Source organism: Apteryx rowi, unplaced genomic scaffold (assembly GCF_003343035.1).
Source record: "Apteryx rowi isolate R43461 unplaced genomic scaffold, aptRow1 scaffold_160, whole genome shotgun sequence".
NCBI classification, from domain to species: Eukaryota; Metazoa; Chordata; class Aves; order Apterygiformes; family Apterygidae; genus Apteryx; species Apteryx rowi.
The window spans coordinates 554,307-570,122 of NW_020447864.1; the positions used below are offsets into that span (position 1 = coordinate 554,307).

A 15,816-nucleotide genomic window follows, 5' to 3' on the forward strand; every position below is an offset into this window, starting at 1 on the left:
GACTGAACTTATTAGGTTTAGAAAAGAAAGAGAAGCTGTCTTGTGACCAGGCTGAATTCAGGATGTTTATGAACTTCATCATGCTGTGTTCACTGGTACCACCAATGTTTGTGTGGTACAGACAGCAGCTATTGACTTTTCCATTTATTCAGCTCCATACTTTTCTTTGTTCTGGGGAGTCTACTATAATTAGAGAGTTTATAGTGTTTTCTTATACAGAAGTCTAGTGTTTAGAGTAAGGCTTTACTAGTCAAGACTTAGAGAGTCTGTTCCTGGCTCTACATTTGTGTCACCCTGGGTAAGTCATTAAACCACACATTTACCTCAGCTTCCCAGCCTGGAAAATGATACCTACCTCAAAGGGCTTGTGTCAAGCTTCATTCATTTGATTGAGATCTCTGGATAAAACGTGTTTTAATAAGAGCAAAATATTATGATTCACGTTCTTATTAAGCCATAAATGCTCTCCATTTATTTTGGATAAAGAACAGATGTGGAGGGGTAAAATTTGTCTGTGTTTGTCTCATTTTATACAGGCCTGATGCCTGTATGTTCTGTTAAAAAAATCCCTGTGGCAGTAGCTGGGGGTGTGATTGCTGGGTGCCCTGGCTAGAGCGTGCCTTGGAAAGTAACCTAGTAAGGACTGAGCAGGGACCTCAGAGCAGCAGCAGCAGCATGCCCCTCCTCATGGTGCACAGCCAGCAGATCAGCTGGACTCTGCTGCTGGTACTAGGATATCTCTTTTACCTCCTCCTGGGCGCTATGGTGTTCCAGCTGCTGGAGAAGCAGGCAGAGGCCCACTCTCGGGATGAGTTCCAGCTGGAGAAGCTCAAATTCCTGCAGAACTACACATGCTTGGACAGGCAAGCCCTGGAGCAGTTTTTGCAGGTAAGAGGAACAGGCCCCCTAATTTTGGCTCGCGATTATTTTGGCTGGAAGCAATGATACTGTTTTGTCCAAATGTGTCATTAATTGATCTATTATCTGTGATAATAAAGGACTAACTGTGCTAGAGAAAGGCAGAGGTTTCTCAAGCTCCATTCACACACCTCTGCAACTTTACCTTGACCTATTGCACTTCTATCTTTTTCCAGTCATGAACTCCCAAAATACACAACTCTGCTGATGCACTTCTATGCTACTTTGTAGTAATTTCAACTTTGCTATTCTTGTCTCCCTTTTTAATTATTGCCTGGAAATTATGCATGGGGGGGAAAAAAAACTTACAAGGAGCAGGTTGCCCTGCCAAGGTACTTCAGCCCAAGCCTGTGCAATTTCTGCGCATCTTCACTAATAGGGATTGGCTGCTGCCCTTGATAGTGGTCCTGCACTTCCAGACCTCTCAGGAAAAGATAGAAGTCAGCCATCATGAGCTGTGTCTTTTTCTTCATCATTTATAATGAGTGATAAAGAGTTCTTGTTCAATACGGTTTGAGAATGAATGACTCTTCAATTGCATTTTAATCTGTCCCTCAAAACAGGCTGGAGATGAATTATAAACCCCTCCTTGGTATTATTATAGAAATAGTCTATCATTCTAGGATTGCAAGAATTGGAGAGAAATCCTTGAATTATCACTTTCTTCATGCTCAAAATTTCTCCAGCCACAGAGCTGGGTGCGTAAATGGTTCTGTTCCTATCAGGTCATTAAACCACCCCACTCAGGATGCAAGTCTGCACTGTCTCAGTCAGAGGGCTTCTGCCAAGGTATATGCTTTTGATCAGCAAAGAGCCTAGATTCTGTAAATGGATTTAAGCAAACAATAAAATCCAAATCATAAAGAGAACAGAAAGCACCTGAACCACTTTCTACAAGGACAATGTTCTGATGTCTAATCCTGTGATATATGACTTGTGGAACATTTGTTGTTATCCAGAAAACAACTAGAGTTTTCAAGAACTTAAGTGCCCAAAAATGTGCCTGTGTTTCTCAAATACAACAGCTGGAGATATTACCTGTCTTTTCCTTGTCTCTGCGGTAATGATGGTAGAGAAGAGAATCCTGATTCTCATTCTCAACCAAATTGGGATACTTCATAGGATTAAAAGGTTTAGTTCAATCTCTGGTACACTAGAAACCTAAGGGGAGGAAGGTCAGATATATCCAAATTCTCCTTCCTCTTGCTCCAGTGGATCTTCGTTAGTGCAGTGGGGCTACTCAGAGAATCACATTTTGCTGAGTCTCAGCTGAATTAGATACATTTCACTTTTAGCTGTTCCAAACAAAACCAGCTGAGGGCACCAAACAATCAGCTACAATGCACCAAACTTCAACGTAATTACACTTAATCCTCAAGGGAGCAGTGAATGTAAACACAGGTGCCCTCTAACTCCCCTGTCATTTATAACCCCTCTTAAGAAATTTGTCCAGCTCTTACTAGTAACAACGAATAGAATTCTTTTCGGATTAAATCTCTAAGACCAGTGCAGTGAAGCGATTATCTCTGTAGATTTTTACTGTATGGTCAAAGAGGCTTGTTCACCATGTCAGAAATTCTAGACTGAAAAATGACAGTATTTGTGCTATGGTGAGATACCACCACCAGATTCAGTTTGCTCAGCTGACAAGAATACAGTGTCTTTTCTTACTGCTAGTTCTTTAAACCTGAATCCTAGAATCTGAGAATCGACTTGTGGCTTATTTTTGCATATCCATTATCATTAGTAATAGACTTTACATATATAATTCATTAACTTTTGACTTGATTTTGCATGAAGCAAATTCTCTTTCTTATGTCCATGATCTGCATTGGCTCTGACTGTCTAGCTGAGAGGTGGCCCTGGGCTGGAGCTGAACAGCCTGGAGCTTTACAAAAGTGCAAATCCAAAACCCATGATCTATTGTATCTTGGGTAAACATACTTTTGTCATAAAATTATGGCATACTGACAGTATAAGCAAGAAGCAGATTAGCTGAGTAAGAAGGTGTCTTTTTAAATTCCCTTTTTTGATCATGCCCATACTTTTTCAGACCTAAGGCAAATGATATAAATACTGACTGAGAGGGCCAAATCTTTGTCTATTACCACAGGAGATTTCAGTGCATATTGGGAAAGGGACAGATGCAGGAAAGGCAGGCAGCTGGTACTCTCTCCACTTCCTGCTATAGCTTTATGCAGACCTCATACTTTTACTGTAGGTCATAGCAGATTGCTTTTTCTTACTGGTTACTTCTGGTCCCAAAGGCAACTGCAAATGTTCAGCAACCATTCACCAAGTGTTCTGTTCTCACTTCAGCCATAACCCCAACCTGAGCTGTAGACAGAAAGGAGCTAGGAGCCGCTATCCTGGTCTTTGTCTGAAGCAGGAGCTTGTTCAGGAATGATCCTCCTGCGCCCCAGCCATCTCTCTCATGATGTTGTGCTTAAAAGAAACTCTGTCATACCAAGAAATCTGAGCTTGTCAGAATGTTTGAAGTGTTCAACATTTAACACTGCCTTCCTCTTTCCTTCTGGCTTTCATGATGTGGATGTAGCACCTCTGAACTTGTGTTCATTGAAATGGAGAGAACTGAGAAGTGTTCCTTACAGGGATGAATTGAACCTGAGATTGTTTCAGACATTTCAAGTGACTCACACCTCAGTAGCTTCTGAGTATTGCTTCTAACCAGCAAATAAAATAGTCACCTTTAGATAATCTGATGTGTCAAATTCTTCCCATTCTGAGGACAGGCTTTTAACAAATAGCATAAGGCTCTTTGTGCTATTAAAAAGAAAATCTGCTGGCGCTTCTATCATGAGATCACAAGTGACAAGATGCCCAGCACCAGAGACTTGTCTGATGGACTTAACCAATGCTGTAGGATTTGTTAATGAAGGAATAACATTAGCTATTAAACTTAGGATACTCATTCCACCAGCACAGAGCAGCTACTATTGCAGAACCTCTGCAAAATTAGAAGCTCTATAATGGATATGTTTATTAGATAAGCAGTCTTCTGGCAGCAGTCACGATTTGAATTAAGAAAGAATATCTTGCTTGGTATCATACTCCTGGAACCAGTTAAAGCTGAGATTGCTGTTGAGTCCTGCTCATGTCTTGCATCATACAAGAGTACCTGGAAGACTACAACTGTGAATTCACAAGTAACTCATTCAGTCATTTGATAAATGTGACCTGGACCTCAAAATAGATATGTAACAAACAAGGAGATTCTCCAAACCCCACCCAGTCCATTAGCAGAAGGCACCCAGTCTCCTTCAGAACAATCCTCAGAGAGGGCAGGGAACACAGTCATCACTAAGGTGGCTGGCAAGATATTTAATATATAAATAGGAGCTGCAACTCTTCTGCACGCTATAGCTCTGGTCCTCCAGTAAGAGCTCTCTGGAACAGCAGAAAATATTTCATTAGCTAATCTTTGAGACTAGAAGCCTGGTATTGATTGAAAATGCTGAGAAGCCATAGACAAAAAACAGTAACTCATCCTCACTTGTGYTTACATGGAGGGACTAGAAGTAAGCATGTTCTCAGTACCCTTCCCCCAAGCAGAAACATACACTTACACATGCCCAAATTTAAAATTGGAATGGGATGGTTGGGGTAGGGAAGGAGAGAAGAGGAACTGCCTTTGTTTCTTATGGCATCACCACTTCATTTTCCCAGTTTGATCACTTTGGGCACTCCCTCTACTCCCTTCCCTTCAGCCTTCAACTAATTATGGAACCGATCCTACCTCAGTGGTCAGTTCTCCAATTAAGAGAGTTGAATTTCCCAGCCAGCTCTATTTCACAGAACTTTGCCATGCCAGCACAAGACCTCTCTCAAGTCCTTCTAGAAAAAGTCTAACCTGTCATCTTCACTGCTTATTGCACTGCTTGCTCAAGATCAAAAGCAATATTTACTTCTCTGTCTTTTCTGACATTCTTCCTGACTTGGTCTAATGAGTTGCTCATCTTTGCTCCTCTGGCTTCTTCTGCTTCAGGTGCTCATGGAAGCATGGGAAAAAGGGGTCAACCCAGAAGGAAACTCTACCAATCCCAGTAACTGGGATTTTGGCAACTCCTTCTTCTTTGCAGGAACTGTTGTTACCACTATAGGTAAGGTACGCTTTTTTTTCTCATGAATCAGGGGTTCCTCCAGCTGCCCTGTGAAGCACCCAAAATGTACCATTGTTGGACAGAATACTCCAGCAAGAGGATCTTGACTACTCTGCATTACATTTTGCCATCAGTTTCCAATTATACCTGTTACTGTTATTTTGTACTGTATTGCACCTACAAAACTGGCCAAGTGCCTACTTGGTACATGTAATATGATTTTGTACATGCACAGCACAACTTCAGGTTGTTTTGAAGAACTCAGTTGCATTCCCCACAAAATCAGAGACTCGTGGAAGATCAGCATACTCTTTAAGATTAATATTTTTCATATTAAATATTCTATTAAATGTAACAAATGTACATGGTACTATCAGAAACTATGGCAATTTGTAGACAGAATTCAGTGTGGAAAATAATACACACAGGCCTCCAGGTTGCTGAAGCTTAATGGAAGCCTTGGAAGCCTTGGACGTTCCCATGATAGTTTGAAAACTGACTGTAAAGCCTTTTCAGGTAGCCTTTTCCTTCTTTTATTCCAGGCTATGGTAACCTGGCCCCCAGCACAGTGGCAGGGCAGGTGTTCTGTGTGTTTTATGCCTTGTTTGGAGTGCCGCTCAACCTGGCCTTCCTTAACCAGTTGGGAAAAGGACTCAATGCTCATCTGATTACTCTGGAAAGATGGGTGCACAAGCCAGGCCGTGCCCAGGTACAATGTCAATTTATCATTAATTTCCATTGTTTTAAAGCTGAATAAAGCTGTTTTCTCAGATAGGTAGTGCTGCTGCTAGACTGAGTGTCAGAATGTGTGCCCACATTCTCCAAATCACAGCAATCACATGACCCTCTGTATCAAAAGAATGATATATTTATACATGATGGCTTTAAAGCAATTTGCTTTTGCCTGAGGAACTCCAGATTTGCCTTTTTAGACCCTGATTCAATAAAACTATTAAGCAAGCACAGTCTCAATTTTGAGCAGGGTCTTTGAGCTCTGCTGACCTAGCAGAACACATGCACATACACGCTTTGCTGAATCAAGCTCGTATTATCTAGCCTACACTAGTATCTAGCTCAGAAGTCAGCTCTACACTGTGCAAAGACAACTTATTTTTATTGGCCCTGTTAACCTGGCTTGAATTATTTTCCCTGATTGTGCCAGCAATTTACCACTTCCTTCCTTTTCCCATATTGAATTGTAAATAAATATGCCTCTCCTTAGTTATAATTTATTGCTGAGTCACTGAGATATTCCAAATGTATTGGAATAAGGAAAACAGTGATCATATAAAGTACTTGAAGGTCATTTATAAATTTAGTGCACATTTCTGAGTAAAGGTTCCATGACCTGACCCGTTGAGTTAAGGAAAGGGAAGATCCGATACGTTTGTTGCAGCTATCCTGAATGTCACGTCAAAACATCCAAAAACACCTCAGAGTTCTGGCACATGCCTTTTTCTCTTTCACATTTGTGAAATCTCTGAATTGCTGTATTCTTTATCTACACTGGTAAAGATTTGCTGGCAAAGCTATATGGGTACTATCAAATGCAGACTCAGTTCATATGAATAACAAGTTCTTTTGCTGCATAACCTATGTCTCTTCCCCAGATACAGGCAGCTCTACACTAAAAAGATTTCCATGCTAGTATAGCTGCATCTTTCTTGAGATTTGTAATGGCACTTCAGGGATGTGATTGTTTTTTCACACCTAAATTAACACCTCATTTCTGGCAGAACTTCCACGATCAGATGGAACTCTGGAACTTTAAATGCTTGCTCACTCTGAAAAGCCTCTCCCAGGAAACGGGGTCATCTCCTTTCAAACACAATTTAATAACACTTTTGGTAATTAATTACAACTGATTCTTCCTGACTTACACTTTCCTCTACCTTATGGGTTTGTACCAGAAAGTTCTTAAATGCCAGCTGAAAAAGTAATATTGAGCATTTCAATATAAAGTTTTATGCAAACTTTACTATCTAATTAAATGTTATCACACTTCTGAAATGAACTAAATGAGAACAGAAATCAACTATAGCACATCCATCAGTAATTCTTAAAGTGTTTTGCAAATGAAGTCCATATTATTATACAATTGGAGAGACAAGGTACATAGTATAGAAGTGATTTGTCAAAGTCACCCAGTAGGCTCACGTCAAATTTCCCAAATTTTAACTCAGTGAACCATTTTATGTATGAGATAATGCAGAGAGAGACAGAAAAGAAAATATTACCTGGACTTTCCATTTCATAAACCAAGTGGTTTGATTTTTCATCAAGTCACAATAAGCACATGCATAGCACATATACTTTGGTTCGAATGCCCATGAGGACATTTTTAAATGATTGCAATGAGCTTGCATCAGACCACATATCACTAGTCAAAAGTTAGCCAGTCATGAGTGAGTTCCTTGGGAACCCAGGAGTTCCTGATCCTCAATCCTCAGATCAAACCATGAGGCCATTCCTCTGTCATGACCCATCGACTGCTCTGTGTACCTAACTAATGCAGCCACGTGTGCTGTAACTTAGCTGCCCTAAACGTCTCCCAGAAGGCAGACGTTTGTACTGAGAGATACAGATCTACCCTGTGCTGACAGAAAAAAGTTCTGCTCTGAATGCTTCTAAGTTTAAAATAAAAGCAGGCAAACTGATTTCACTTAAATTTCATCCAAACATTTTTGGCTGAGCCCTTGCAAGCCACTTTATAAATCTTTGGAAGCAGCAGTGGTGAAGAGAACCCTAATTTGTTCTTGCCAATCTTTGTATCACGAGTTATGCAATATATGGTGCTTTTCCTAAAAGACTCTCTTCTTGGAGCCAAGTGATTATGAGAGCACCTCAGTTTGAACTGAAAATGTAAAGTAAGCATTTAATTCCTGTGGTTGCCATAGTAATTTTGGAACTATGGCTTGAACGTACTTAAAAACTCATAGCTTAAAGCATTAAAAAAATCCTTTTTTCACTAATTTTGAGATTTTTTTGGACTCATGATTAGCTCCAGTATCTATATGCAGCCTAAACAGAGAGGTCAGCCTGCAGTGCATGGAAGTATCAGTTTATTTTTCCTTTCTTGTACATTGCTCCCAGCAGTAGTAGGTTTGTGATCCAAGAGCAAAACAAAACCAGCAGTTTCCACTGGACACATGCTCAGTGCTGCTGAGCTGCCATCTTCCTTTTCTCTTGCAGATATTTCAAACGCTGGCAATGGCCATCTTCCTGACCACTGGGACCTTGCTTTTTCTAGTGTTCCCACCACTGGTCTTCAGTTATGTAGAAGGCTGGAGCTATGGAGAAGGCTTTTATTTCACCTTCATCACCCTCAGCACCATTGGATTTGGGGACTATGTAGTAGGTAATAAAAAGGGTGGACATGGATGAATTTTACATGTCTGTCTGCATCCTGACCCCACTGGGACGAACTCTGTTGAAATTAGTTACTCCAGTATAAACCTAAGTATAGAGAGCATGGATACCTATTCCACTATAAATCTGGTACAAAGAGAGAGCTGAACCAGATTACTAATAATGAGATAATTTTATTGTATTTTTTGATACAGACATGTTTCTCTTGGCAGCTTAGCTGAGATTCACTAAACTCATTTCACATATGACATTGAACACTTGTTCAATAGTAACTATGGCCAAGCTGGTATGAAGGTGATCCGTGGGTGACAGGTGGAATATAAGTGAAATCTCTTTCTTGGTATTAAGCCTAAGAGCCATCCTCTCCTAACAGTGATTTGTTTCAACTACTGCCTCCGACTCCCAACAAGAAAGAGTCAAACTTTTATGAAATTATGTCAAATATGAAATATTCAGTAGTTACAGTAGGGATAATATTAGTCACAACCCTGGGAGGTCTGTGAAAGAGAATGAACCCAGTGACAGTATACTGTCTTCAGGGATCTGAGCTGAGACATAGCAATAGAGACATGTGAGGGGCTATCTTTCCATCAGCTTATTTAAATTAATGCTTTTAATACAGGACATATAGTGTGCTTACTCATTAAGAACACTAGGATCTGTTACTTCACGAGAGGTAGCTCTCCTCTCCTAGAAGCAGTAACTATGTCCTGAAAGGAGAGAACAAGCCCATACCATCCTGAATCCAGGTACCATGAAGTTTCATGATGATCTGGACGACAGAGACTAAATGGATGGCTGCAGTGCTGACTGTATTGCCTCTGTACCAGCTGCGCCAAGTGCCCATTCTGTGAAAATATCAACCTGGGGGTTAAGACTCCCATATCCACATACTTAAAAATGGCTGCATTTCCCAAATAACATTCTCCAGGTGATTTTGGACCTTGTGTACTCAGGTATATCACACTACAGAAATAATCATTACCTCACTGAGATGATTTTTTTCTTTGTCAGTGCCGGAAGCCTGGGCTTCACAGATTTGGTGCCAGCTGTTCTAGGCTTAACTTGAAATATTAGAACAAAAGAAAACCAAAAAAACAAAGGATACCCATAGATCATATAAGCCTGTTAAACACACACCTTTGCAGGTGTGTGTGTGTGTGTGTGTGTGTGTGTGTGTGTGTGTGTGTGTTTGGAATCTTTTGGTGTGTTGTCTGGCTGTCCAAAGCAGTCAAGATTAATATTCAGATTTTCCTGGATTTTTCAGGCACAGATCCCAACAAACACTATATCCCAGTATACAGGAGCCTAACTGCAATTTGGATTGTTTTTGGTTTGGCCTGGCTGGCTCTGGTCTTCAATGTGGGAGCTGACATGATGGAAAAATTCCTTCAGCTAAAGTGGCACAAGCCTGACTTAGGCTTGGCAGAAGGAGCTGCCACCAAATTGGAAGAGGAACCTGATGGGCCTAGAATCCACACACCTAGCTGAGCAAGGTACACAGAAAGCAGTGTTGAAAGAGCAACATTTCCCATCTCTACATCTCACACTAAGCAAGCCTGATGGACAAAGGACTAAACCACAGGTTGTGGACTATTTCCTGAGGAAATATTTCAGATGCTTGGAAATTTCCATGCATTGTAAAGGCATCTGCCAATCCAAAGAAGTGCCACTCATGGTAAAAAAAACTGTCCCAGAATTCATTTAGCATTTCTCACTCAACAATGCCCTTGGGCAACTTCCCCTGAAGTAATTAATTACTACCTTTTTACTGTTGGAATTCAGTTCTGATGGTCAGCAGTCTTTAAAAAATCCATGGTGGCTGCCTCCCAGCTCAGATGAGAAGACCTGTCACCAAGAGTCTTAAGTTGAAAAAGCAAGTACAAAAGTCTTTCTTCACTTCCAAGCAGAAAACAAACAAAAATCCAGAGAAATAACAACAGTAGTGGCAGGCACTTAATGACATCCATCCAATGAATCACAGAATCACAGAATGGCTGAGGTTGGAAGGAACCTCTGGAGATCATCTAGTCCAACCCCCCTGCTCTAGCAGGGTCACATAGAGCATGTTGCCCTGGAATCTGTCCAGATGGCTTCTGGATATCTCCAAGGATGGAGACTCCACAACCTCTCTAGGCAACCTGTTCCAGTGCTCTGTCACCCTCACAGTGAAGAAGTTTTTCCTCATGTTCAGATGGAATTGTCTGTGTTTCAGTTTGTGCCCATTGCCTCGCGTCCTGTCACTGGGCACCACTGAGAAGAGTCTGGTCCCATCCTCTCAACACCCTCCCTTCAGATACTTGTACACATTGATAAGATCTCCTCTCAGCCTTCTCTTCTCCAGGCCAAACAGGCCCAGACTCTCTCAGCCTTTCCTCATAAGAGAGATGTTCCAGTCCCCTAATCATCTTTGTAGCCCTTCGCTGCACTTGCTCCAGTAGTGCCACATCCCTCTTGTACTGGGGAGCCCAGAACTGGACGCAGTACTCCAGATGGGGCCTCACCAGGGCTGAGTAGAGGGGGAGAATCACCTCCCTCGACCTGCTGGCAACACTCTTCCTGATGCACCCCAGGATACCATTGGCCTTCTTGGCCATAAGGGTACATTGCTGCCTCATGCTTAGCTTGGTGTCCACCAGCACTCCCAGGTCCTTCTCCGCAGAGCTGCTTTCCAGCAGGTCAGCCCCCAACCTGTACTGGTGCATGGGGTTATTCCTCCCCAGGTGCAGGACCCTGCACTTGCCTTTGTTGAACTTCATGAGGTTCCTCTCCACCCACCTCTCCAGCCTGTCCAGGTCTCTCTGAATGGCAGCACAGCCCTCTGGTGTATCAGCCACTCCTCCCAGTTTTGTATCATCAGCAAACTTGCTGGGGGTGCGCTCTGTCCCTTCATCCAGGTCATTGACAAAGAAGTTGAACAAGACTGGACCCAGTACTGACCCCTGGGGGACACCGCTAGCTACAGGCCTCCAACTAGACTCTGTGCCACTGATCACAACTCTCTGAGCTCTGCCATTCAGCCAGTTCTCAATCCACCTCACTGTCCACTCATCTAGCCCACACTTCCTGAGCTTGTCTATGAGGATGTTATGGGAGACAGTGTGGAAAGCCTTGCTGAAGTCAAGGTAGACAACAGCCACTGCTCTCCCCTCATCTACCCAGCCAGTCATTCCATCATAGAAGGCTATCAGATTGGTTGAGCATGATTTCCCCTTGGTGAAGCCATGCTGACTACTCCTGATCACCTTCTTGTCCTCCACATGCTTGGAGATGGCCTCCAGGATGAGCTGCTCCATCACCTTTCCAGGGATGCAGGTGAGGCTGACTGGCCTGTAGTTCCCTGGGTCCTCCTTCTTGCCCTTTTTGAAGACTGGGGTGACATTGGCTTTCTTCCAGTCCTCAGGCACCTCTCCTGTTCTCCATGTCCTTTCAAAGATGATGGAGAGTGACCTAGCAATGACATCTGCCAGCTCCCTCAGCACTCGAGGATGCATCCCATCAGGGCCCAAGGATGTGAAGTTTGCCTAAATGATCTTACCCAATCCTCCTCAACCAAGGGAAAGTCTTCCTTTCTCCAGACTTTCTCTCTTGCCTCCAGGGTCTGGGGTTCCTGAGGGCTGGCCTGAGCAGTAAAGACTGAAGCAAAGATGGCATTCAATATCTCTGCCTTCTCTGCATCCTTCATCACCAGCGCCCCTGAAGCTTCATCTGATAATTGTCTGAAATTAACAGCCTTCAACCTACATATGAAATGATAACACTTATTTAGTCCCTTGACTAAACACTTAATACTCTTTAATTGTGCAGAAATTATGTGTCTATCCAGCACTGCCTGACCTGTTATAATTCCATTCAGAACAAACTGACAGCTGAGAGCAAGTTGTTATCTCAATTCATTTCACAACCACTTGAAAACAGCAGCACTTCAAACCAAATCTTAATGCAAGCAGACTTCCTTATTTCCAACTAGTTCACAAATATGTTACACTCTGGTATTTGCTTTGGGCCAGTTAACTGAAGAACTGTCACGCACTATACAGAACTGATGCGGTCCATTTACCTCTAAACAGGGCTGACAGACTCTCTGTTAGATCTGGTCTTTGGTCATGTGCATAGCAATACCAGTGAGAATAAGGAGTTTGATTTTATCACAGTCATTTCAAGTCAAAAGTAGCAGCAGTCATCTCCAAAGGGGCAGAAAAGCTAAAGAAGGACATACAAGCACCTTGTAACATGCTTGTTACTAAAATATAAAACTGGAGTTACACTCTGTATTGAAGTAAACTATGGAAAGTTGATAAAACAATCATTATCAGTTCTGTCAGATAACCATCAGTAATACATTCCATGGATATGCTTGTAATTACTTACATACTGCTATTCATTCTGTATGTTTATAACTTGTATTAACCATTAATTAATCCTTTTAAAACTCATTTATAAGTGGAACTTTAATATAAGGTATGACTGAAATATGACTGGACATGAAGACTAGCCCCAAGCTAGCCTATGGCTGATGGAATACAGTAACATCAAATGTCAGCCCTTCAGCAACTAGTTTGATATTTCATTTTGGGGAAGTGTCCAAAAAACATGTGGAGACTTGTGGGGGGGTTACAAATCTCTTCCCACGTCTTCTGAGCTGGATTTCGACTTCTGAGGAGAGTCACAACAGATGCTTGTTCTTGTATCTTCCTTGGTGCTTGTTTTCTTTGCCAATTGTTGACTGCTGCATATTACAGCCTGGCTGCTCAAATCTGAATGCTGGCATGTAAGAATGCCAACTCACAGATTTGACTTATTTGAAAACTGTGACATGCTTATTCCATCTAAGATTTTGCTCATGTCTTACCACTACCTACCTCACAGATTTTATCTCCTCAGTCTTTGCACTGATCTTCCTCTATGCCATCAGCTATTCCTATTAGTTTGCGCAAAAACTTTCTTTGTAGCCTCTTTGCCTGAGAGCAGCCAAGTCTGTCCTGTCTGGCTTTTTGTATCTTTGCAAATCTCATGAGAAACATTCTCTCTGTCTTCTCTTTCCTTCGGACATAATGCTTGTATATTCACTCGGTATCATCATTACAATCGCTGTATTCTGTAACTGTCTTGTGTCAACACTATAAAACATTTTACGCCTGTTTGTGTGAAAGACAAAGTTCTAATGACTTTTATATCTAATCAGTTCTATTTACCTTTCCTTTTTTCCATGCCTTCCTTACTTTATCTAGTCACAGCAAGCCATAAAACATGCAACAGTCTAAAGGTGATCGTATAACATATTTTACACTGTTTTGCATGCCATAAAAAGTGATAATAAGATTTATCACATATACCAAGGAAGCACCACTTACTGGCATAGTATTTGCTACAATCTTTCTTCCTTGATATCTGACAGCTGTGAGTTGGAACTGCTGTTACCTCAGTCTGGTAAATTGTTCCTGTACCTGATACTGATTTTGCAAAGAAGCAGCACAGTGAGATTAGGTTCTGAATTTTTTTCTGCTACTGTTGCTTTTAGTAAGGCTAAGAGTAGCTGCAGCAACTCTCAAGCTGCCTGCCAGAAGATGCAGAAAGATACCTTAAGTCAAGCATATAGCCATGTCAGAAAAGAAAAAAGATACTGACGACCTCTCCTGTGTCACACAAGTGATAGAAATCTTCTGTTCACAACCTGCTGCAAGATGCTCAGCCAGGATGCATGGAAAACAGCGCTTCTGAAGACTGTGAATTTAGCTCTGCAGCCTGTGGCAGAAGTGCTGTCCCAGGCAGGGTTCACCTGTGGTGTGGAAAAGAAGCACCTTGTCTTTAACAGCCACCACTGCATCCCAGTGCAGGACAAGAAACAACACTGCTCCTCAACCAGCAGTCCTTCCAGTCTTAGCTTATCCTTTAGCCCTGCTCTGCAAGCCTTCCTCAGCCTTGGACCTATCAGAACCTTCCAGAAAACACCAATATATCATCTGCAAATATTTGAGCCAGTCACTCAATCTTTAGATCTGGGAATGCAAATAGGAGGCTGACACACATGTATCCCCCTCAAACTTAAAACATTTTTGTGACTGCAAAGTGACATTTTGGAGAATTTTCAAGTAAAACAGCCAAACAGTTCATGAAAATACTAAACGGTTCTTCAAAGAGTTGCTGTGAATCTTAATCTCTTCTCCCCCAAATTCCTTCTAGCAAGCAAGTGCTTGATGCCCTAGATTTGAAAACATTCTTGCTTGTAGTTACAAACCCTATGCCTCACCTGTATTTTTTTACATAATTTATCTTTTTAATTACACATTAAATGCTCTATGTTTAGTCAGTAACATTTCAGCATGGTTATATTTAGAAGTGTGCTTTGTATAAACTATCTGATTTTAATGTGGTTATAATTTAAAAATGTCATTCAAATGTGTCTATTTCCACATCTTAAATGAAAGAAGAAACTGAGAGTATGTATATGTTTTAGTATCTTTGTGTCCTTTCTTTCTCTGGTATGTTATTTATGGAAGGTGTCTTTTTCATTTTAAACATCATTCAATAATCAATACATTGGAAAGGCTGAGTTAAAGCTGAGCAATAAGCAGAATAACTTTGTTTTAGAAGTATGTGTTGAGATTGGTATCTTTAAAATGGAAAGTGGTCTGTCCTACAAAGTGTTACTAGTAAAACTTGTTTTGTGGAGGCATAACTTTGCATGTTCAGTTTTGAGTCTTGTTGGTAAAACCATGGGTTTATGCTAGTCAGGCTAAAGCACTTCCCAGAAAAACATCAATTAAGCACATTACAGAGCCGTTCCACTGGTACCATGCCTGTTTGAACACTGCCTTATTTGCAGTAGCACAAATACTCTTCTGGCAATAAACTCACAGGACAGTGTGAGAAGACATTACCATCTGGCAGTGCATAAAGTCATCCTGCTCAGAAATGTGAGTGTTTTTATTCCTTTCTATCTCACATTCTGCAACAAAACAGGTAAATTACCCAATTTTTAATGTCCTAAGAGTGGCTTGTTTTTTTCTACCGGTGAGAGAGAACAGAGTGGGACGTGCGGGGCAGACCCGCACAGCAAACCCTCACACAGCTCTCAGGAACGAGCTGTCTCAGGAAGGTGCTCCCATGTTTCCCAGGTGAACCACAACCACGATGGGGAGACTCACGTGAACTCCTTCCTCTCCCATTCACCTCCACATCTGCGCCATTGACGGCAACTTCCCCAATTGCTTATACTGGAGAGCCGTTATCAAAGGCAGATGCTGGCTGCCGCCCAAGCAGGCTCAGCACCCGAGCTGCGGGGGACTAGCTCTACGCAAGCCGGTGACCTGCCACCGCGGGGCGGGCGGGCTCGGTGGCAGAGGGGCCGGGCAGCGCCTCTCCGCCGCTCGGCCTCCCGCCGGCTCCCGGGAGGCCGCGGCCGAGG

The 15,816-nt window shown here is 42.1% G+C and overlaps 1 protein-coding gene across 1 annotated transcript; it reads left to right on the top strand.

The window, feature by feature from the left end:
- Window positions 1–675: 675 nt before the first annotated feature.
- On the top strand, window positions 676–9,899 carry KCNK16 (potassium two pore domain channel subfamily K member 16). The gene is made up of 5 exons (XM_026059854.1): window positions 676–888; window positions 4,925–5,039; window positions 5,582–5,748; window positions 8,232–8,397; window positions 9,676–9,899. The coding sequence occupies exons 1-5, from the start codon at window positions 676–678 to the stop codon at window positions 9,897–9,899; spliced, it is 885 nt and encodes a 294-aa protein (XP_025915639.1).
- The last annotated feature ends 5,917 nt before the right edge of the window (window positions 9,900–15,816 follow it).